At 55.1% G+C, this 24121-nt stretch overlaps 4 protein-coding genes across 4 annotated transcripts; all 4 read left to right on the top strand.

The window, feature by feature from the left end:
• Positions 1-444: 444 nt before the first annotated feature.
• MRS44_004841 (uncharacterized protein) lies at positions 445-3639 on the top strand (the record flags this gene model as incomplete). The annotated part of the gene is made up of 5 exons (XM_065622349.1): positions 445-653; positions 814-1207; positions 1259-1557; positions 2254-2969; positions 3050-3639. 5 exons carry the CDS (start codon positions 445-447, stop codon positions 3637-3639), a joined length of 2208 nt encoding a protein of 735 aa, XP_065478421.1.
• A 974-nt stretch (positions 3640-4613) lies between these two features.
• Positions 4614-6198, top strand: MRS44_004840 (uncharacterized protein; the record flags this gene model as incomplete). Its single annotated transcript, XM_065622348.1, has 3 exons — positions 4614-4831; positions 4897-5462; positions 5555-6198. 3 exons carry the CDS (start codon positions 4614-4616, stop codon positions 6196-6198), a joined length of 1428 nt encoding a protein of 475 aa, XP_065478420.1.
• Positions 6199-8698: 2500 nt separating this feature from the next.
• On the top strand, positions 8699-10860 carry MRS44_004839 (uncharacterized protein; the record flags this gene model as incomplete). Its single annotated transcript, XM_065622347.1, has 5 exons — positions 8699-8776; positions 9150-9443; positions 9499-9997; positions 10125-10434; positions 10557-10860. 5 exons carry the CDS (start codon positions 8699-8701, stop codon positions 10858-10860), a joined length of 1485 nt encoding a protein of 494 aa, XP_065478419.1.
• A 373-nt stretch (positions 10861-11233) lies between these two features.
• MRS44_004838 (uncharacterized protein) lies at positions 11234-13878 on the top strand (the record flags this gene model as incomplete). The annotated part of the gene is made up of 2 exons (XM_046280892.2): positions 11234-13571; positions 13634-13878. 2 exons carry the CDS (start codon positions 11234-11236, stop codon positions 13876-13878), a joined length of 2583 nt encoding a protein of 860 aa, XP_046136013.2.
• Positions 13879-24121: the final 10243 nt, after the last annotated feature.

Below are 24121 nucleotides of genomic sequence, written 5' to 3'. Positions count from 1 at the left end.
GGAAACAGGAGCTCGCAACAAACAGTAACAAATAGTTGGTCGGGGACACTGTACCATTGCGGGCTGGAGCGGCTTGACGGCTCCACACCCTGATTATGATGGGTTGGTGGTGGCGCCGAAGGAGAGTTGTCACTGGCCAAGGCTCAGACCAGGTCAAATTTTGCTTTGCTCCATGACGCGGGCTCTTTCATCAGGTCGCCAGGAACACACCAACGAAACGGGGCCGAGCTAAGATGAAGGTCGAGCCAGGGGGAAGGAGATGAAAGATCGCCGGCTCCATCTTCATGCTATCCATCCGTGGTTCATCTCGTTCCAAGAAGCCAGCCAGCCAGCCACGACAAAAGAGAGCGGTGACGGGAACGATATCTCATCTCATATGGGGTTCCTCTTGCCACTGGGCAATAACTCTCATTTAGAGGTGCCACTCGAGCCCTGTCTAGGAGCATGGGGCCTCGTCTCATCTGGCCGAGGGAGGCGGGAGCTCAGGAGCTGTGGGCGAGAGCTGGTTGGAGCTGGGGGAAGCTGGCTGACGCGGAAAGCTGGCTGGCTGACTGGCGACTGGCTGGAGCTAGGGGGGAGGAACTAACTCACATCAGACATGAGCTCTCCGAGCTCTGCTGGCCACTGTCTCTGGCTGAGACGCAGGAGGAAGGGTTAAAGTGGCCCCAGAGGTCGCGGTGGACCTGGCTAACGGATGGTGTGGTGGGGCCGTCGGCAGCACGGGGTCCGGGAGGAGGATCTATACTTGTTCCGGATATAGGTAAACAACAGACTCAACAGACATCCCTGACATGTAAACACAACGACTGGCAGAGAGACGTCCAACGGCAACCAAGTTGGACAATCGACACGCCCCCCCAAGGGTGTCTCTTTTGGCAGAGGGAGAGCTCTGGTCGTGAGACGGCTTGGACGGAGCAACAGGACGGATCAACAGGACGCAGCCGAGGGAGCAACACACTCAGGCAGAGTCGTCCAATCCCGCCCCCGTCTTCAAAAGCCCAGTTTCGTTCCGTCAGGTCCCTCTTCTCATCCCTCTCTCCAATTATCGCCATCCACCTCACCGTCGAAGAAACAGAAGACTCTGACGAAAAGAACGACTGAAGGCCTTTGCTCGCCATCTACCGATTCTTTTCAAATCTCCGACTTTTGTTTCCAGGAACAAGAGCCAGAGGATTCTTCTTGTCTTCCTTTCGAGCTTCGGAAGGTTGTATGAGAAGGTTCTCTCGCGCCAGCAAAAGTCGCAAACCTGGACTTTGAGGCTCGCGTCCCCGTCCCCTTCAGCATCTTCCCATCGACATATCGGGAAAGCGAATCCCACACCCAGACCGTCACCGAAACCCACGAAGAGGTTGAGATCAAACCCCAACAGCCACAAGCCGGACGGGAAGGTCAATACTCTTCTGTCTCCGTCACCGCCGAACAGGTTCCTCCCCGCGAAGAACGGTACAGCGAAGAAGAGGTCCGTATTACGCGTGAAGAAGAACGTTACCGCCGTCCCGGTCCCGGTGTCCAGAAATTCGAGCAAGAGCAGTTTACTATCCGCGAAGAGCACCGACGGTACGTTTTGATTTTCAGTTGCAATTACTCAGTCTCGTTTCCCCCGTTTCCTCTCGGTTCGAGAGGACAATTTCACCCGTGGTTCGAGAGAGGAAGAGGAAGAAAAGCCTCGCTTTCTAGCCTGGCCTTGCTTGCACTCTCTCAGTCGTCCCCTTTTGCTCTGATCCATGGTCATCAATGGGGACGTGCCAGAACAAGCCCAACAAGACAACAATAACAAAAACAACAACAACAAAACAACACAGGCGATTCTTGACCTCCTCAGGAGGGGGATCCATTGCCGCCGCCCCTGACCTCACTCACTCGTCTCCTTTCATCTCAATTCCCCTTACTCTCGCTTGGGCTTGGCCGACTGGCTATTACCCACTCTGCAAGCGCGCGTCAGCCCCTCTCTCTCCCTTGTCTCGTCCCCAGCCATCTCATCCATCCTCATCTCATCACACCAACACATCAACACACACACCCCTCCCCCTGTCCAATGCCACCTTGGCCCACCTCAGCTGGGATGGCTGGCCCGCCTCCCCAAATTACTTTTTCCTACCTCCCCTGTCATCAAGCCCTTGGCGCCCTAGCCCGCTGGCCTGAGCTGGCCTGAGCAGGGCGGTGGAGCTCCTCAGGGGCCGCCCGCCTCCCGTTGCCATATGAGACGCAAGCGAGATGCAATAGACATCCATCAGCTAACGCAGACAAATCCAGACCTGAACCTCCTTCCGAATACACTACTTCTCACGTTCACGTAGAGACCGACACCCACCGTCATCCCTACTACTCCACCCCCGTTGACCTTGCTGAGCGAGAATACCGCCAGCGCTACCGCCCCAGCACCGCCTTTTCCACTGTAGACCCTCCTTCTCGTCCTCAGTACCAAACACAAGACACTTTCCAGGTCTCCAACTACACCGTCGAAGGCCGTCCCGCTCCCCAATACCACTCCTCCGAGAAGACTGAGATCAACAACTTCACTGTTGAAGGACGCTCCTCTCACCCTCAATACCACGAGAAGACCACTGAGATCAACAACTTCACCGTTGACGCTCGATCTTCCCGACCTCAATACCACTCCTCTGAGAAGACTGAAATCAACAACTTTACTGTTGACGCCGGATCCTCTCGCCCCCACTACAACACCACCGAGAAGACTGAAATCAACAACTTCACTGTTGACGGACGATCTTCCCGACCCCAGTACAACTGTACCGAGAAGACCGAGATCAACGAGTTCACTGTTGATACCCCTTCTTCCCGCCCCCAGTACAACACCGCCAAGTCTACCCACGTCAACGAGTTCACCGTTGACACCCCTGTCTCTCGTCCCTCATACAAGAAGGACGTGAAGTTCGCCGAAGAAACCGTTGAGATTTCCAAGGTTACCAAAGACAACAAATCCAAGATGGGTTACTACGACGAGGACGGTATGTGAAGACGAAACCTTTCCCACCCTCACCCCTCTGCCACAGAGGGCCATTGAGCTCCCGCCTTCCGCTCAAGACAGTCAGAGCTAACTTGCCCAGCAGGTCACTACCACTCCTTCCGCTCCGGCCTTCACAAGCTGGGCGACCGCATCGCCCACCCCGGACGCCGCGAGGTCGAGTGCGAGCCCCCCGCCCCCGTCCCGGTGACTCTGCCGAGGCTTACCTCCCCAACACCGTGACCATCCCCTGCCACCACGTCCGCCTGGGCGACTTCCTCGTCCTCCAGGGCCGCCCCTGCCAGGTCATCCGCATCTCCACCTCCTCTGCCACCGGCCAGTACCGCTACCTTGGTGTCGACCTCTTCACCAAGCAGCTCCACGAGGAGTCCTCTTTCGTCTCCAACCCCGCCCCCAGCGTTGTCGTCCAGACCATGCTCGGCCCTGTCTTCAAGCAGTACCGCGTCCTCGACATGCAGGAGGGCCAGATCGTCGCCATGACCGAGACCGGCGACGTCAAGCAGGGTCTCCCCGTCATTGACCAGTCCAACCTCTACGCCCGTCTCAGCCAGGCTTTCGAGTCCGGCCGCGGCTCCGTCCGTGTCCTCGTCCTCAACGACGGTGGCCGCGAGCTCGCTGTCGACATGAAGGTCATCCACGGCTCCCGCCTGTAAGCAGCGTGTCAATTTTCTCTGAGAGAAGGCACCGCTTGTAATGCGACTTTTCCTTCTTCCCGCAACCTCAATTGGAGGCCGGGGGCAGCGCTTCTGGCTCTTCCCTCAGCGATGAGGGTGGAGGGCCAGGGCTGGTCTCGGTCTCGCCTGTAACATGTCAAGATAGCTGGGGGATCTGTTGTATGAAGTGGTTCAACTTTGTTTGTGTCGAGATTGGATAAAGCAACCGGAAATATGGAGTCTTTTGCGTAGAAGGGAAAGTTCCTGTACATGGACTGTAGTAATTGACAAGTGATTCCATATCTCATAAACCTACTGTCTCTTCTTTTGTTCACCTTCCTTTGTGATGATTGATGTGATTGTCCATGCTTATCGTCTTCCGTGAAGCTTGCCAGCCAAAGGTCCATCAAGGTTCTGGTCACGCGTCACACTAACCCTGAATGGAAGTCAGCTCGTGTCAGCCGATACCATGTTGAAGCTACCCTATGCCTTTGATTTGAGCTCGATGCAAGTCATCTCTGCCTGCTCATGTCATGGAAATGCATCTATTCACTGGTTAAAGGAAATCTATTTGACAATCCCATATGGTAGTCATCGAATTCAACATTTTATCTTGGTGCTTGCCGTCTCGTGTTCCCGATTCCATCAATCTTGCATCCAGTTTCAAGGTGCTTCCCCGCCCAAACGTAACCAACCACCTTTAACCTAGAACGGCAACCCTGTTGTCCTCATGTCGCCTTATACGGGAAGATGGTGATTGATAAGGAATGCGCGTGACGTTCATAGTCACCATCAACTCCCCCTCCCGTTCTCTCCCGCTCCCTAGGTATACATTTGACTCAGCTCGTTCAACAAGTTCGAGCTGTCCCACAGGCTCACAAAGCTCTGTTTTGTCGCGATAGACTCGCCATATCCAGTCACAACCACATTCGTCTCATTGATAAGCTTACCCGAGACACCACCACATCGTCACAATGGGCGCCCAGCAATCCAAGACTGAGCCTACGCTCCACGAAAAGGCGGTTCTCGAGCGCCTTCAAAACCTACAGGTTCAAGACCAAGATGACTACGTCGAAGTCATCAGTGACGCCGAGAAGTCCTCCATTGGACCGCTGATTAGAGATGCTGAAGGTCTCCCGCTCCACGTCCTCGAGTCGTGGCAGGCCGCCATCATCAAGGACCCCAAGAACAAGTAAGAGACTATCTAAGTCGAGATCCGGTTCCTATGCATCCGAAGAAACTAACAGAACACACAAGGCTTGCCCTCACAGCTCTTAGCTCTGCGAACCCGCGCCAGGTTCTTACCTCGTTGCCGACCGAGATCGCAGACCAGCAGATCTACAACGTCAAGATCCCATTCGAAGGCGACCCCATCACAAACCAGCGCTCCAGCGGTCGATGCTGGCTCTTTGCGTCCACCAACGTATTCCGAGTTGCCCTCATGAAGCGCTTTGACCTTGAGAGCTTCGAGCTGTCACAGCAATACCTCTTTTACTGGGACAAGCTTGAGAAAGCCAACTGGTTCCTTGAGCAGATTATCGATACCGCTACGGAGGATCTTGAAGGCCGCGTCGTCCAGACCCTGCTTAGTGATCTGGTATCCGACGGTGGCCAGTGGGACATGGTATACAACCTGGTTGAGAAGTATGGCCTCGTGCCCCAGACCCTCTACCCCGACAGCTGGAATGCTATGAGCTCCGGTATCTTGAACAGCCTCGTCAAGACCAAGCTTCGAGAGTTCGCACTCAGGCTTCGGGCCCTAGTCAACTCCAAGGACGGGGTCTCTGCCGCCGCCATCTCCTCAGCCAAAGACAAGATGCTGCGTGAGATCTCTCTCATCATGACTCTCCTGCTGGGTCCACCCCCGAACCCTGAGGAGGCCTTCACTTGGCAGTACAACGACAAGAACGGAAAGGCCCACCAGCTCAAGACCACCCCAAGGAGTTTGCCAAGAACATCTATAGCCCAAGCTTCCCCGTCACATCCAGCACCGTCAGCGGCATGATCTCACTTGTGCACGATCCCCGCCACGAGCCTCTATCCCACCTCACAGTCTCCCGGCTTGGCAACATTGTCGGTGGTCGCGGAATCAGCTATGTCAACGTCGACATCGACACCCTCAAGGGCGCATGCGTCAAGATGCTCAAGGCTGGTCTCCCCATCTTCTTTGGCAGCGACGTAGGCCAGTTCAGCGACTCCAGGTCTGGCATCATGGACCTCAACCTCTACAACTATGAACTAGGCCTCAACACCAGCCTACTCGGTATGACCAAAGCACAGAGGCTGATGACGGGCGAGAGTCAGATGACTCATGCTATGGTGCTGACGGCAGTACATCTTGACGAGCAGACGGGTAAGCCGGTCCGCTGGCGAGTGCAGAACAGCTGGGGCACTACTGCCGGAGACAAGGGATGGTTTGTCATGAGCGATGCATGGCTGGACGAGTTTGTATACCAGGCAGTCGTTGACCCGCGTGTCCTCAGCAAGGAGGTTCGGGATGTGCTCAAGAAGGAGGCCATTGTCCTGCCGCTGTGGGATCCCATGGGCTCACTTGCCTAGAGAGGCTTCCACCCGTGGGTAAGCATCGAGGCGCAATATCGAGGGCATGGCAGTGATCTTTGAGAGCAGAGTGAAGGCTATGGCGCGCGGCAAGCGCCCTCGAGATCATGCGTAGGTCTGGGTTGCTGACCGTGCTGATGTGAACGCATAGACCGCGAGTCAGATAGAAGGGCAATGGGAAGCGGGCTGTTGGAGATACAGGACATATGATGCAGTATGAGCTGATTCAAGGATCATGACAACGATAGGCTCCGAGGGCCTACGCCGTGGAGGACCCTGCAGCCTCACCGCGACGAATAGTATGCTTAGCGACAATGAATGACTTTCTCTCTTCTTCATCCTCGGCTCCGGACTCGGTCGTACATCTCGTAGCGCACTGCCAGACTGCATTCAGGGCAAACCCTTCCCCCGCAAGGACCCGCCGTCGAAGTTGTCACGAAGCTTCTACGCGAGCGGTGCGACGGATGGCGTTGATCCGTCGGTGCATCCATCTATTGGTAGAGCATAGCGTGTCTGTATGCCACGCCGCCTCTGCTCTCACCGAGCAACTGACATGACCGATCAGCGGGGTTGGGCCAGGTAGATGCCCAAACTCCCAAGGGCGGATAATATCGCCCTCTAATTCCGCACACTTGGGCACCTCGCTGCGGAGTTAAGCCCCGTCTGAGCTTATTCGTACAGCTTCGGTCATTCCAGCCTCAAAGAAGCCTTCTGGATGCACAGGTGACAATAATCACATGAGCACCCATTGCAACTTCTGCGATCATCGCTTGTGCCCCAGGGCGAAGAGTGTGCCAACTCATCATGCTCAACCGACAGGTTGCCCGCAGACGCCCAACAGCTTGCTTGGTGAATTCGCGAGCCGCGACTTGCGAGGGTGTTCCTTGCCCGGCGGACCGGGATAGTCCTTCAAAGGCCGAGCTAGCTGTCCCTGCCCAACGCGAAGAAGAAATCAAGTTTCTAGGGCGATTCTGCTGTGGATCGGTTTGGAACTTCTCTCGGATCTTGAAGCGGACGGACCCTGAAGCTGTGAAGGCAAATTCCAAACTGTGACCACACTAGAAGTCATCCTGCTGGGGGCCCCGTTGGCTAGACGGGCGGTTTGACCTTCTCTTCTTGGCGGGTAACGAGTGGTTGTAACTCGGTCTGTGATCAGACATTCGGCCTGAGGAGGGGTCACTGCTCCCTGGCAAGTTGACAGTGTGGTTGCTCGGGAGGGCTGCGTGAAGTCATGCTCGCAGGAAGGCCAATGCGTAGTTGCAAGATAGATAGCCCTGCCTGCGTTGCTGAAGAAACTATCTCGATGCAAGAGTCTCCGCCCAGCTTCGGACGTGAGGCTATCTAGACGCATACGAGCGAGCTGCCACCTGTCAGTGAGTGTACACGATCCGGAATATTCTGGCCGGAATAGGCCGCAGTAACCGACACGGGGCGGAACGGGATAGTATTTGGTCGCATAACTCGTCAAATCCTGGAAGACCTGGTTGGATGCTGCTGACTGGCAGTGCCGATCCGATGAAGTTGGTGATGATGCAGTCGACAGCGGGCCATGTGCAGCGCCGATCTGCAGTGACAGAGTCGGGGGCAAAGGTAACCTCCTGGACCTCCTGAATATCCCCAGACACACGTTAGGACACGGACACACGACTACAATTGGAATATCCAACGTGGAGCGGCCATCTGCGGGTCTAGGATCGAGTTGGAGGGGCTGCCATGTCAGAACCCAGAACCCAGACAGACGTGTGTCTGTGTACCGGCCTTGCATTGAGATTCGAGGGGGTGAAGGATGAGATTTGAGATTGGGATTTTGCCTCTATGCCGGCTCATGCAACTCGCTGGCTAGCATTTCCGGGGTTCTCCAAGTGCCCCGAGGCCTCACTCGATCGAGACGGCATTAGGATTGGGTATCTATCAAGGGAAACCAGTGTGGCAGCCCAAGGACGGCCCGTCCCCTGAGCTGATACAATGACAGCGCGACGAGCAATGCCTCGTTTGCTGGGCGCTTGGGATAGGGCGAGATGACCCCTCTCGGCCAGTGCTGGGTTTTTGAAGCGGCGTGGGCGCTTGGAGAGAATATTCTCGACGAAATGGATTGGATGTGAGGGCAGGGCGGGATGCGGTGATGATGCCGGTTGGCCATGCTGAGTAGAGGGGGTGATGCCCTTGGCGATGATGATTGTAATTGTCGAGAAAGAAGTGTGTGGTGTTGCGTTTTGTCGTGGGTTGGGGATGGATACCTATGGATGGTTTCCTCTAACACGCGGCCCCAGGAGCACCTTCCGACTAAAGCGCCTACCACAAAAACAATCCAGCCAAACAGAGAAGGAACCAGTAGTATCGTTCTTTCTGGCTTGAACTTGAGGGTGGAAGAGGAGGTGATCACTGGGGCATTGCCCAATCCTTCGTCTCAGCCCGAGTGTCAAGACAACACAAAAGCCACGACATACGCTGTATACAGAGCCTCCATTGTCTGGATTTAAGAACATTGATTCCCTCCCAGATGATCATCATATGCCCAAAGTCTACTTCCCTCGACACCTTGCACTACATTGCTATCAATCCTCATCCAGCTGTTGATGTTTGTTGCTGAACCTATACATCCTGGTGGGAGCCTCACCACATCAACTGATTAAACTTCTATTCACTCAACCTACCCTTGTTTCACTTATCTTTGGCGCGCCTCGGAAACAGCACACCCTGATCAACATCCGCCTGCAAAACAAGCCAAACCCTTCGTCTTTGCCAGACCTCTTGAACCAAGCAAAAAACAAAGCATTGGCTTGCAGGTTTGGGGGCATCGCCCTCGTCATTGTCCTGCACTAGGAGAATCATCAGTCATTCAGTCAGCATCCATCGCGTTGTGTTGACATTCGCCACGGACAACACACAGGAACCCCAGACACACGAGGATCGCAGACTGAAATTGGACACGGTAACTGGACAAGCTCAAGGGGAGACGTCATTGCCCGCCAGACGACACCAAGACGACACCACCACCAGGGTGCGCCGAGGCCGAGGCCAACGTTACCACCGCCAATCTTATACCGGATCCTACTGGACACAGGGTTGCAGAGCCTCAAGAGCAGAACACCGGCCGTCCTAGCTCAGCACTTGTCCTCTTAGCGACACGAGCTATTCGCCCCGAACCCTTGAGTTCACGAGGTCCCTGGCCCCATCGTCGACGCCCAATCTTGTTGACGACGCGCTGCACCTTGAAAATCCCATCCCCACTACTTCGTCGACTGGTTTGGCAAAAGACATCGCGTTCGCTTTGCCGACATCTATTGTATCCACCGACAGGGCCCATTGGATCCATACAAGCCCAAGCCCCATCCTCAACCCAAGGTTACCCTTGGATTTCTAAGTTTCCGAACAACGGGATCTGGCCGACTCAAGGTTTCGTTCGGCTGGCGCCGTCGCTGCTACGTATCAAAGGAATTCGGACGCTCATCAGGAAGCCCAGCGAAAAGCCCGGCGAGGCTAAGCCAAACCAGTCAGCTCCGCTTAGACGCGGACGGGATATCCCTGGAACACCATCAAGCATTGGATCTTGTTAGCATTGGCGTGTGCATTTTTGAGGCGGCACCGCAGCAACAGAGCAGGAGCAAGGACTCGATCGAAAGTGCAACAGGATACGAGAATCAAGAAACAAGAGACAGTGAAAAACACAACAGGCCGATCCTGTACCTGTACGACAACTTCCTGCAGGGCTACCACCAAGATACGCCCGAGACAACAGGGCTGGCGACCAGCTGCACCCTTCAAGGGACGGACCCTGCGGCTTGGTTGCTGACATTAGGTGGGTGACGTTTTTGTTCCTTTTTCCGAGATCCAGTCCGTCCATCCATGTCTGTTCCAAACCCACCCACCATAATCGTTTCCAAGAACGGCTCTTGGGGTGACTTTTTCCTGACGCCAGACTGTAGGCTCCACGCCACCGCATGCGATCGTCATCGGCATTCCCACAGCCTCTGCAACTGCGCGAAAGACGTTGGGGTTACCGGCGGCACTTTTAACGACTCTCTGGGTCCAGGTCCCTTCGCTTGAGTCGGGGACTGGTTTCCAGGAGGAACCTTGCTCTGACAAAACATCACCAATTGTGTCCTTCTCCGGTCTTCCCCCTCTTCTCCGCTTCTGCATCTCGTCCCAATCTCTCCATAATTGTCTCTTTTCTTGTTCTTTATCGCCCCTCACAGGCTCACCCCACCTCGGCGCCTCTGGTGGTGGACTGTTTCGGTGTGTTTCCCATCCTCGTGGAACAAAGGAAGTTCGACTGCCAAGACGTGCCATCGTCTCTTTTTCAACCCAAAGCCTGGTGTTGTCCGAGGAAATCTCCTTTCGTTGACTGGATAATCAAGGATCACCGGGAACCGACATCGACTGTTTCTGGAGACGGCCAACAACCATAACTACCTTGACCACGCACCGACCAACCTTACACCGCAGGAGTCCCCTCGGGCCTGTCCTGCTCTCGCTTCTCGTCATTCGCCTATCGGCCTCGATACGTTTCTTCATCTGTCGTGGGAATCTCTTGATCTCTGCGTCATCTTGGCCGCCGTCGTCCGATCTGGGTACCACAGCTACAGTACAGTAGGGAAGGGCAGGGCACCGACTACACCAACTGTTGCTCTCGGAGTGCTTTCCTGCCTGAGCCTGAACTAGTGACGGAGATCTGGACCGGGGCCTCTTATTAACCACCAAACCCCGGACGATACAATAACCAAAAAAACCAATCCTGCTACGAACACCGACCAAGCTTGACCCCTCCCTCACGTGGCCTTGGCTTTCACCGACCGGCATTAGGTATCCAGAGCAGGTTGCCGTCATTCCGCTGCCACACACAGATACATACTGTAGTCCAACTCGACTCATTACGGCGCTCGGGCTCCCACGCTCTGTCACACTCTGTCCGACGTTTCTCACAACTCGACTCGGCTTGTGTTCTCTTCATCTGCACTCGTTGCCGGCTTCTAGCAACTCGCTCAATTGAGGATCTTCTCGGCTCGCCCTCAACCCTGGTCCGCCCCACGTCATCATGACAGACCGGTATCGCGGCTACTCGTCTTCTGGACGAGCTGCCACTTTCTCGAACCCCGCGAGATCCTCGATGCCCTCCAGCATTGGGTACACTTCTTTGTACGCCGGGGACATGCATGTCATGCCGGCTTCCACCCGCCAACAGCCCTCGACGACACCTCGAGGATATGTGACGACAACGTCCACGGCCGCGGCTCCTAGCACCACCACCCGAACCTATGCTGTTACCCAAGATCCTCGCTCACACAGGCCAACCACTCGAGATGTCACTCGCTCACATCGATCCTCGACTCTCGACTCAGCCAGCCGGCCTCCGGTCATTGTCATGACCACTCAGCAGAAGGACCGACCTAACGGTACCACATCTCAATCTTCCAATGCTCGTTCCGGTAGTCCCATTCGAGACGAATACCGGTCCAGCGAGGGGCAGTTCTACACCCAGCCTGCCTCATCCATACGTTCACGCGGCACAACTCACTCCTACGCCGACCAAGCAGGGGGCGACGAGTATGCTCGCACTAGAGATCGAAGCGACAGCTTGGTACGCGATGACCCCTACCGTGGCTCTCGCCAATCTGCCATCTACCACACCAATCCACGGCACAGCTCCAGCACCGTTGACTATGGAGACGATGGTTACCAGTACACCAATGCTGGCGAGCTGGTTCGCTATGATCTCGACCATTCAGGCCCACCCCGGTCACGAAGACGGGAGAGCCTCGACCGCGGGTACTATCGCCCCAATATTAACTACAACGCTGATCAGCGGACACTCAACGTTGAGACTAGCCCTGACTTGAACCGCAACTACATAACCACCAACTCGACTAGCTCTTCCAGCAATCGACAATACGAAAATCGAGGAGGACCACCCCCTAGCACCCGAGGATTCGACAAGATCCGCGGGTACGACGCTTCCCGAGACGTCCTCCCAGCTTCTCCCCTTCCCCTGGACCCCAGCGTTACCAAACTGGAGTCTCCTGTTGTGGCGACTACCGAGGTGACTCGACGTCCCCGTCCGGTGTCCCTGTATCAGGAGGGCCCGCCAAGGTCTACGCATCATGATGATTACTACCGCAGCCGCGAAGATGAGAGGAAAATGCGAGAGTTCCGTGACCAGAACGACCCTGAACGCACCTACGAAACCGAGCGCACTTATGAAGTCCCGTCCTTTCACGACGACAGGGTCACCACTCGCGGCTTTGGTATTCGAACTGACTCTGATGACTTTGATGATCGGCGGGACCGTCGTCAAGAGCCAAAGAAGCGCTCCGACGAGGAATTGCCCCGTGAGTCCGAGCATGACCGTGATGATCGACGCAGAAGCAAGGTCGAGTCCAAGGACAGCCGCCGGGAAAGGCGTGAGAGCAAGAGGGGAAGCGATGATGATGAGAAGGAGCGTACCCGATTCCGAGACAAGGTGGCCACTGGCTTGGGTATTGCTGCAACTGCTGTTGGACTTGTGCCCTCCATCAAGGATGACGACAAGCGGGAGAAGGAATCAAGCAGGCGCAAGGGCTCGGACGACGAGCGCGACCGTGAGCGCAAGCGTGAACGGCGGAGAAGTTCAGCGACCCGCGAACGTCCGCGAGTATCAGAGCGAAGCCGATCGAGGCCCCGGGACTACGACCGTGACAACAATGAGACAAGCCGCCGAAACGCTGATCCCCGCAAGAGCGGCGAGGCAGTCATCTCATCCTCTGACTCTGATGAAGCAAAGAAGCCGACAAGACGACATCGCAGCTCGAGTGCGTTCAACCCCAATGATGCCTCGGAGCTGAGACAGCTCAAGGATCAACTTGCCGCCTTGAAGACTACGGAAAAGGAGAAGGAGAAGGAGACACCAGTTGTGATCGAGACCAGAACTCGTTCTTCCTCACCTACAAAGGAACCGAGGAGTATTCCGGAAGCAAAGTCTTCCAAGGACCTTCGAGCCTCGCCCGATTCCAGGTTATCATCTTCTCCCAAGGAGGAGACTCGCGGACGCGAGACTCAACAGTTCCCTCCCGAGGAGAAGCAAGTGCGCGTTGTATCACCTCCCCGCGAGAAGAAGGACGAGAAGCCGCTCAAGGGCATCTTGAAACAGCCCAAGGTCAGCTTCCCGGAGGAGCCAAACCCCATCCGTGAGGGTGTTGCACCTCACAAGGAGGACAAGAAGGCAAGAGAAGCACCCCCAGGCGCAAAGTGGACCAAGATCAGCCGCAAGGTGGTCAACCCTGAAGCCTTGACTATTGGCAAGGAGAGGTTCGAGGTCAGGGATGACTTTGTTATTGTCCTGCGTGTCCTTAGTAAGGAGGAAATCCAAGCATACGCGTCTGCGACGCAAGTTTTGCGAGGTAAGCTGAGCTGCCAAGATATATATACGCCTTTTCATATGGATACTGACTTTGGGGCTTAGAACGACGACGCCGTGATGAAGACGACGAGGATCGTGACCGTGGTGATGATGAAGATAGACGCAAGCATCACCGCCATCGCCGTCACAGAGATGATGAAGAGGATTGGGATGACAAGGACCGAGATCGCGAACGACGTCGACGACACAGAGACGATGATGACTATGATTCCCGGTCGAGGGACCAAGATCACCACCATCACCACCATCGATCCCACCGAGACCGCGATCCGGTCCTTGAAGCTTGACGCGGGAACATGAGCCAATTTCCATTTTGTTTAACATATGATGACGTTTTTAAGCGTTGCATGGCATGATTTATACGGTCGTTTATACATCAGATGTTGGCATATATAACTATCAACGAAGCAAGCAAGCATGTTGGGCGGCTTAGCGAAAGATTTTTTCGGATATAAAGAAAAACCAAATAAAAATTGGGTTACGGACGGTTCCTGAATCTTGGTCATGCGGTCTCTAAGCAGCGTTGCATTGCATTGTATTGATGGGAAGTGCTCGCAGATGATATGATGGAGCTGGAGGTTCCTTTCCTTTGACGGGCGTTGGGTTTCAATGGAACGGCCCGAAGCTGTCTTTTTGAGTTTGAAGCTTGAGGGAAACGGTTAGCGGATTGGATGACACGTCACGATTTAGGCCGTAACGTTGTGTTTGGCGCTGGCGCTTGTGGTGGCAAATGGGTGATGGCCAAGGTGCCCGTGGAGGAGTGTGGGTGAGGATGATGTTGGAGATATCTCGACATAATAGAACAGAAGATCCAGCCATCGACTCAAGAGATTGATATTGACTATAGAGCGTGTGTACTTGATAGCCCAAATTCAGCCGTCAACATATAGTTGTCGTTAAACTACCGACTACCCAACATCAGTGGTTCCCATGCTCGTAGGTGTGGCAAGCAGATTGGCGAATAGAGAACCAATACTGACCCTTCTTGGCAAATCGAAGGTCAAAGCAACCAGTACTACTCTACAACATGTCTACATCCATCTTAGTAACTCCCAGGGGGCTTGTCACATTGTTGAAAGGCATCAGTGACAGTGACTAGCAGAACAGCCTCTCCGGACTAGTCACTCTGGACTGCCACAGCCAACACAACCAACAAACATCGACCCTGTTCCAGACTTGGCCTCAAACTGATGGAGGGTTGAGATATCGCCTAAAAGATCCTCAGGGTTACAGTGCTAGCCCATCTCAGTGACGGGAATGCAAGCAAACATCCATCCATCCAACGCCCATCACCTCAAGCTTTCCCCGGTAAGCTTGGAGCTCCGCCATTCCTCAGACACACACACTTGCCCAAACCTTGGACAGGCCGATATTGGCTACCATGTCGTACGACGACGTACCGCAGCGTAGACTTGGCGGCCTGGGCAACGTCCTGAAGTAACGCCGCCGCCCGCAGGTTGCCTGCCTTGCAGGTTAAACGTCGCGAAACGTGGTGGACGATGCGCCGCTCTCGGACTCGGGCACCAGAACAGGAGGGCGCATGTAGCCGTCATATGACCTTTTCATCATGAGACGGGCGAGTACAGCCTCCATTCCTGAAGAGACTGTGTCTGAAACCTCCTGGTTTCTACCCTGAACCGCATGAAGATGCAACAGACCGTCATCAAGGTAGTTTTGGGAGGGTGTTAAGGACCGATTAGCCCAAGCTGTTTCACGGCTGCCTCTTGCCACGGGGCGTCTCTATTGGTCTCTCTTGTCAACATGGGTAGTCTATGTGAAACGGATCTGGCATGGAGTGCATAGATAGATCTATCCGCACACAATCGCGCTGCGGGAAGGGGAATGCGGTTTGCGACACTAGTTCTGACGGTGAGACGGCAGAAACCAAGGCAGTTGGGTAGAGTAGATAACCTCTCCATGCGTGATGTTGAGTTAATATGAGACCAGTTGCGGCTAACAGCCGTAGGCGAGAATGCCCATCCGTTTCATATCTCCATTTCCGGTCATGATATGTGTAGTATGTACGAGGAGGCAGCCAAGTCTCTCCATCATATCCCGCAGGCGCTGTAAGCGCGTCAAGCCAAGTTGCAGCATCCAGAGTCGCAATGTTTCGACATGGCACAAGAGCAAAAGTCAAGTCATCTTGCTCGCACGTCCCAATAATAGCAACGCTGCAGCCACGGCTGAGAAAGGCACTGGCTCAACCGCCGATCTTGTCAAACTCTATTGAGCCGGTTTCCAGCAAACGGGCGCCGTGCTGTGGCGCCCCCTTCCCCCTTCCATCTCGCGCATGGCTTAATAGCTCATTGACAATCTGGACCGGCCACTGAGCCACGTCGTAAGTGGTTGCTTCGAGTCAAAATGTCTCAACTTGGTGGGTTGCGGGAGCGTTCCGCAGACCGCGGCAAGACGCCAACCTCACTTCACTTGACGCCGTGAACTTGGGCACAACGGGATCAAACGGGGTGGCTCGTCTTGTAGCCCATCCATAACTATTACATATGCACCTGGATGTGTTGCAATGGGCTCAATGCCGCAGCCGGTGTGTATGTATTGTACTTGTTGAGAGCCCTCCGCTTGCCCATCAGACACGTCTGTCCGCCTTCAACTCGTTGCAAATGTCTTGATGATGACGACGTTGCTGCTGCTGCTGTGTTAAAAGCTTCACCGACTTCCATCACCAATGATGTCTCAGAGGCAATGAAACGGGCCAAGTTGGTTCTCATGTCAAAACTTGGTTGGTTATGAGAGCCACCCGCATGGCGTCTGTGGCCACGCATGTCTCTTTGCTTCTTCCTGTCCGACTCCACCGATGAGACAAAGCGTAACCATCGGGGCAAGCCCTTGGTGTCGAGGCCTCCACTTCCTCCATGTATCTCCCACCGTGTTCAGTTCGAGACGATGGTCTTGGGCCAAGTCTCGATAGACATAGGGTGAAGATTCATTAGCCTCGCGCCGCCTCTTCTTCGCCTAGCTGAGGCGCGTGGGGAACAAACAGCATGATACCCATCTCACGGGACCGTCTGTCAGAAAACAGACTTGGATGACAGGGGTGGGAGCGCCTGAGTTGAACTTCAACGCGACAGTGAGACGCGCCCAGGCCACGAAACAGACTTGTCTTGAAAACACGTACGTGCTGCGTAAGAACATACGCAGCCAGACATGGTGATTGCGATGCCTCCTTCTTTCATTGTCATGCAAACACAGCCAAGGCCATCAGTATCCGTGCGGTCATGCCGTCCCAACTTACAGAGTGAGCGGACCCGAACGTTCCTCCGTGTGAAAGAGAGACGGACGTGATAGTCTGGGCTCGGGGAAGCAGGGGGGTCACAAACTCTCGGCATCGCGTAGCTATTACCGCGTAGCCCGTCTCTGGCATCAGAGCAAAGTCCCTTAGAATGGTCGAGACCGCCGATCATCATCCGCCAGTCAAGTTCGTCTCTCTTTCGACACCCAAAAAGCGCAACAACGCGGGGGCAATGCACCACCACACGTGTTGAAGCTAACCACCCCGACTGCATCTGGCGGCCTGGTGGCTGGGCCAAGCACCTGCTTCTCGAAATAACGAGATCCTGGCTGTGCTTAGAAACTCCGAGTGTGCTGGGCTGGTCCAAGCAGTGGCCGCCGAACAGCACAAAAAAGCAAAGCCCAGGAGCGCTGGTTCGCAACTCGACGTGGTGGTGGTGGAGTCTTCATGTAAGCATGGCCTGCTTTTCTTTTTCATATAGACCCCCCGGTCAATATCTTCGACATGTTCCAAGGGGCATTCACTGAATCAGACTGAACTGACCTTCTCCATGCCATGATGCGGATCCCGAGGTCAAGCATTGTACCCCCCAGAAACAGTTTGTCGCCCTTCTCGATAGTCACTTAACCATGCATCGACCGATAGACTTGACAGCGCTTGTTGAAGACAGTCCGATTCGTGTGGTGGTTGAGGCGCTCTCGCCGGGGTATCCCCTGTCAATGTCAAGTTCGTGGTTCTCGAAGCTGTCCACCACGTATATGGTCTGGTACCATCATGATTGGCCGTTCCAGTATCAAAGCCAAGGACTTATCAACTCAACTCTTCGAGGTACCGCTGTGCTCTGGGGTGATCATGGCTCGTTCCTACCCGAGAGCCATGCATAAAGATTGATGAAAGGCGTGGGCACCTTTATCTTCCCATTGTATTGTCACAACGACAGGTCGTAAACCTTGAAGAAGACTCAACTCGAGTCCTCGAAAACGTAGGGGCCTGCCTCCTTGCCCTGCCAAACGATCTAGATCATTCCCGTGGTGTTTCCTGTAAACCCTGGTGAACCAGATGGACAAACGTATTAGGCTAGGGACTCTTGAACCCCATCCGTTGCTTCGAGGTGCTGAATCCTTGCCTTGGCTTGATCTACAGATGAGACCCCAGCAACGACAGTCAACCTCCGGTACCAGGTATCCAGGCCAAGAGGATAGATACCTGATGCTCGAGATGAAGCTCAGACATCAATCATCCTCCGTCTCCCAAACGATGGCTGGAGGCCGCTAGACGGGTCCAACACGAGACGGAGTGAGGGTCCTTGAACCGAGGCGAACTGGATCTGCTCCGTATTCTCGGGCGGATATCAATCAAAGTCCACGGCCAATTTCCTTTTCAAGCCCCGGTGGGCCCGTCAAGGAGGCCGGCAGTTAGGTTGGCGAATTAAACAAGCCTCGAGGAAACTGTTTTGGACATCAGCTCGGCCGGACGCTTGCTGTGGCCCAAAGCTTCTCTTGAACCAGGCCAGGCACGCCAGGACTCCTGGTCAATCTCCATGCGCCAGTTCCCTCCGCCGGCCATCGTGGAAGCGGAACCCCCTTGCCGGCATGCTCACACATGTCGTCCTAATTAGTCTTCCGTACATCCCTCCCCTGTCCGGGGATGGCGGCCGCACCCCTTCCTCGCATCCTGGCTGTGCCTGGAGAATGTCAGACCCTGGTCCGGCCGGGACGACAGGGAGAAGCCACCAGTCTCAGTGCGGATAGCAGTGTCCCACAACAGCCGGTCTTCGCTTGGGTGTGGACAGAGTGTGGACTCATATCCCTGACCGACATTCCAATGGTGGAGTCTCTGGGAACCAGGCGAAGGATGCCGCTGCAGGTAAAGAAATTGGAGGCACATTGGCTCGTCAGATAGTGAGCCGTGATGGGTCATTAGACTGCAATGCTGCATGGCCGTTGTTGGCCGTATGCAATTCCAAGATGAAAGTGCAATGGGATGAAAGGGGTGAACGAGCGGCCGGCAGCTAGTGGCTGGCTTGTGGCGGGTGCTCTGTCAGTCTAGCTTCCTGGCCCCTGGACGAATATGGTAGGGATCATTTGCTGGTAGCCTTGGGTCTTCAAAGATTGAATCTGTCATGTTTGGCTTGCGAAGAGGTGGGCAATCTGGCTCCTGGGTACCGTTGCACTCTCGCTGAGCAGGGCGGCAGAGGCGAGGCTATCGGTGGGCGATAAATCCCGACCGACACGCCAGGATGCAGGTCAAGCCTTGGAGTCCAGACGCCAGACGCCGCCAGTGGTAGGGCTGCGAGGGTATGTGAACATCGTCAACAGGTCGTGGGCCGGCTTGGATTGACAAACGGCTAAGCTTTCCCCTTGCTCGATCGCACCGCACAGCACCAGCCAACCCATGGTCTCACTCCATGGATGACATTGCCGGGCTAGGATCCGTACAGCCTTGCACAGTTTGACGGGTCGCTCTGTCAGTGTCAGTGGTAGCTACCTATCCGCCTGCGAGGACCACGGACGGTGAACAAAGTGCAGAAAGATCGGGGATCAGTACGCGCTTCGTAGAGATGGCCCGCATTTCTCGGCCGCGACACAGCTGGGCATGCAAAGATCTGATGATGAGCGTTGACAACGACTCATGGACTTCCCAGTGTGGTAATGGCGGGTGAAGACGCGCAGACCCGAGTAGCGGAAGCGATCCGGTCATGGACGATAGCGCGAGTTCATTGAGCGAAATAAGTCGCAAAGAGACATTATTTGGTCCGGTCTTCGAGACCGACTTGATGTTGAGCCTGGATTGGCCGTATACAGTAGGCACGCAACATGCGGAGCAGACCATCTGTTGGTGTGCACCCAATCGCGGTAGGTATCATATGCTTTCTTTCGGCTGTGCCTCGGAGTGAGGGCGGGGGACACGGCTGCGGTGGCGGTGATGGATGTGCGTTGTTTCTTTGATCCCCAATCATGGCTCTGCCGCGTAGAGGATGTCATGTTTTCATGAGATGGAAGTCTTTAATGAGGCGGAAGGCAGAGTGCAGTATGGGTGCCAGCCACACCGGTACTTTGTACGAGCCCGGTGGTGAATGCCACTAAGGCCAAGTGAGAAGGTCCCTGATCAGCCATGGACAAATCTGGCTGGACGTCAGCGTCGAATTCCGACACCACGACCGAGGTTGGCAAAGACTAGCGCATTGTCAGCCGTGCAGCAGGTAGGAAATGAAGTGTCGACAGGTTTGGTGACGAGGCGGCTCGGTCTAGGACACTCGAGCTGTACAGCACACGCCCACCACTTCAGAAGTCCCTCGCCCTCCCTCCATCCCACCACGGATGCCCACACCCACTGCATTGAAGCATCGGGACGGCTAGTGGCATGTGGCGCGGTGCTGGCACCTGGCTTAAGGTGAAGAGGGTCCTGGGCGCTGCGCTAGGATAGGGGAGATCCTGCGACCTTGTCCCGAGAAAATCCATGGGGCCACGGAACAAGAGGGTCGCATTCTTTGTGATCTTCGAGCTGTTGCTAGGATCAGCTCATGGCCTCGAGCTGTGGCCTGTGGCCTGTGGACCTGGCTCTGGTGATGGGAACGCCTGTCGCTGTACCTCATCACTGGGCGAGGCTGGAGAGCAAACTTGGTGATGATGACTGAGGTTTGAGGTGTTGGGAGGGAACGAAGCCGTGGGCAACTTTGGAACAATGGAAGTGACTGGCAGTCCAGCCCAGGTACAAGCAGGTACCACCTCAAGCCACACCCTCCCGCCGTTCCTTCCACCTTCAATCCATCCCACGACGTTGCTGAAGTTTGGTGCCACCAGCAAACGGCGGCAAGCACGGGCATGCGCCAAGTCCCCATCCCATTAAACTCGCAATCCAGATTTGGCAGCGCGGCGCCCATGCTCCGTACTGGAAATAGAGCCCACTGATTTGATCCATCCATCCATCCATCCATGGGGGAACCCAATATCCATTTCTTCGCAGGTCTTCTTGTTACTGACGCGACGCGCTGAACCTTTCACCGCCTACCGTGGATGTCTGATCCAGCACAGATTTCGCATGCTGTCACCGCAGGTTCCGGTTGCAATGGATACCACTGTACCTGCCCATTCGCAGCAGGTTTCACTTCGTACATGCTGTGCTTGTGTCTCATCACGTGGATCCATGAGATTACTTTAATTGCTGCGATATTGGCGTCGCACGCGTAGGTGCGTACTTGTTAGTGTTGGTGTATCGATATCCATTCCTGTGATAAGATCGTCTCGTGGCATACGCAGAGTTGGGCAGCTTTGATGAAGCTCGTGCTACGAGCAACCAGCAATTAGGCGTCGGTGCCTTTGTCGTCTAGTCCAGGATGAGGTATTACTCCGACGTGTTCTCTTCCTCCGCTTCACATCTGGAGCAGATTCGTCATCATGGTGATTCTCGGGCCACGATCGTTGGTTGTCAAGTGGGTAGGTTGGCTCTAAGTGGCCCTTGATTCATTTCGCGACGTCGCTTAATTATCCGATTCCATATGGAGTTAATCCCTATCTCGCCGTGGTTTCTCTACCGTTCAGCTTACGTGCCCACCACCGGCTGTTTTGAGTTTGATATTCAGCCTGATCCAGGACTTGTAGTCACTGCCGATCATCTCGAGTCGCTGGTCCAGCTTTTGGTGTTGTTGTACGTCATAGCCGTTCTTGGTCTTGAAGAATCATTGACCCCAGTCAGTGCCACTTTAGGTGCCATCCCCTGCTGGGCTGGGCTGGGCTTGGAGAAGCCCGGGCGTCATGGGTGACCCGTTGTCGCGGGCTCTGGCAAGGGTTTCCCTTGAGCTCCATGTCTCCCCCTCCCTCCAACTCCACTGCACCGACTTGACGGACCACCATGGCCTCACCCTGGTCTCCCGCTCTCCCCCAGCGCTCGAGTTGCATGGCCGGCATGCCGGGTTTGTCAATGGCGAGTAAGGTTGACCGTTTGACCGTTGAAACCTTAAACTCGCATCCCCGCCACGACGCAGGGCGACAACCAATTCCGTAGCTGAAGCTCTGCGCCTTGGAGGGCAACGGCGTTTGCATAGAGGATGCTTGATCCCCGTTTGGGTGTGCATATGATTGTCACTGACAATCCAGCTGCTATATCGGGTATCGTTCTTTGTTGTTCATTGGACAAGCAGATTCCGACTTGTTGCCCTCAACCTGAATTGATTGATAAATCGGTGACACGTTCACAACGACGTCAAGACCTTCCATCTTCATAGAAACGGTGTGCGGGAAGTGGAACTAGCGAAGTCGCATTCGCCGTCGGCAAGGAAATGCTATTATAACCACCAACCCTCACCGCCACACACGATCTCGACAATTGACCCTCCAATGCCCTGCGAAAACCCCAATGCTGCATCTACATCTACCCTACATGGAGCCTACCTTGCCTCCCATGCGCCCCTGTTCGCCTGGGTGGGCGATGGCTTGTCGCCCGCACGTTCTCCCGCCCGTAGCCCTGTCTGACATGACCCTGTCAAACCTGGCGGCCAGCCAGGGTTCGGAGACCACTGGTACCCCTGCCTACAGGAAGAACATGGAGAGAAAACCTCTAGAACAACAACCCAGCAAGAGAGGACAGGCTTGGTCCTCGGCGCCGGTCAACGCCATTGGACAGCCCGTTGAATGCGCAAAGTCGCAAAATCGGAGATATTTGATCGTGCCTAGCTTTACATCCATCCATACCACCCCGGGCATATCTCCATGCATGGAGCGGATGCAATGTGCCTATTGGTACGTACAAGTATAATATGTTATCGAGTCGCACATATAGTAAAAAGCGGCATCGCACATCAAGATGGACAAGTTGTCTCCGGATGGAAGTGAGATGAAACGCTTCTCGCCGTACCATCGCCCAGCTCGTGCGGATAATGGCAGATGACTCAATCAAACCGGCAGATTCCTCCCAAGCAAGTGCCGCGGGTTGCGCGTCTCGACTCATCTCGGCGGTAGCAATCTGAATCAAAGGGGCGCCACTCACGCAAAGTTTGCGGCAGTTGTTTAAAACCCGCTAGGCGATACATAGAACGGTGGCCGCAATAGCCTGCCACTTTGAGTCAACCGGATCTATTTTGACTGAACCCAAAGTGCCCATTCATTCCCCAACTGTCTCTTTCCCTGTGTCCCCATACACCCGTTCCTTCCGCTGCCCGACCCCGAGTCCCCGATGCGTGGGTCAACTTGGAAGGCGCGACGGGACGAAATATCCATTTTCCAAAGACACCAGAAAAAAAAAAGCCCACAGTCCTCGACCACAATCTCAACTTCGCACCCCTGCATCACACCGCGTCTACTGCATCTGCTGCTGCCTCCTCCATCTTTGCCTTGTCCCTATCAGACCCCGACCCGTGCTGGCCACGCTGGTAGCAGTGATCGATTCCGGTAGCCGTGCGACCCTCTCCAGATCAATCTGCAGCCCACAGCGCCCTCTGCACCCAAGCGCGTCGCCTTTACCGCTAGATCCCCCTTGTCCTCGTCCACCCGCGACCCTCGCAGCCAGCCGCAGAGGCTTGTGCTGCCCCTAGCATCGGGTCCAGCCTGGAGATCTCTGCATCTTGCGTTGCGACATTTCACGAGATCATCGCCGTGCTCGACGCAGGGAACAATTGCGACCGCATCGCATCACACCGTACTGGGCCCTCGAGGATTCAGATCGCCGAGGCAGCACCAGTGAATCGACGCCAATCTGCCCCGTCATTCCGTGAACTTGCACACTTTGCGCTAGACGCAGTGGCCTAGAGTTTCCAGGAGCTTGCACCAACTTCTCCTGTTAGACAAGGAATACTAGGGCTCAAGCTTTTGAGAGCGATCCTCCGTACCCGATAAACCTTGGCCTAAGCCCAAGACAAAAGTCAGGGCTCTCTTGCTTGCGCGGCGTCAATCTTGTGGTGTCGTTTGGTTGCCCAAGCTCGCATCCATCCATCGCAAGGAGGTAGAAAAAGCTTCCATCTGATCCTGCATGGCTGGGCAAGCAACCTCGCATTAGGTAGGCCCCCCTGCTCGCACCCATTTCCCGCGCCGACCGGCCAGGATTAGCGCTGACCCCAAGCTCTCTTGACAGGCAACGGTTCCACCACAAGAGGCACCTCAGTCGCGAGGCTCCCGTCGCAGAGTGTCGTGTGCTAACGGCCCACCAACAAGCTTCAGTCAGTTAAGGTACGGTCGGTAGCCACACCTCCATCGCAGCACGCTGGAGCTCCCCGCCCCTTGCCCACACATGGCCGCCATCTGGACCTTGTCTCGTTTTCCAATCTTGGCTTGGGACTTGTAAATCCTCAT

The sequence above is a fragment of the Fusarium solani genome, assembly GCF_023522795.1.
Source record: "Fusarium solani strain SB1 chromosome Unknown bctg00000002, whole genome shotgun sequence".
In the NCBI taxonomy this organism is placed as follows: domain Eukaryota; kingdom Fungi; phylum Ascomycota; class Sordariomycetes; order Hypocreales; family Nectriaceae; genus Fusarium; species Fusarium solani.
Note: the sequence above shows the minus strand (reverse complement) of the source record. Positions and strands in the feature narration are given on the sequence as shown.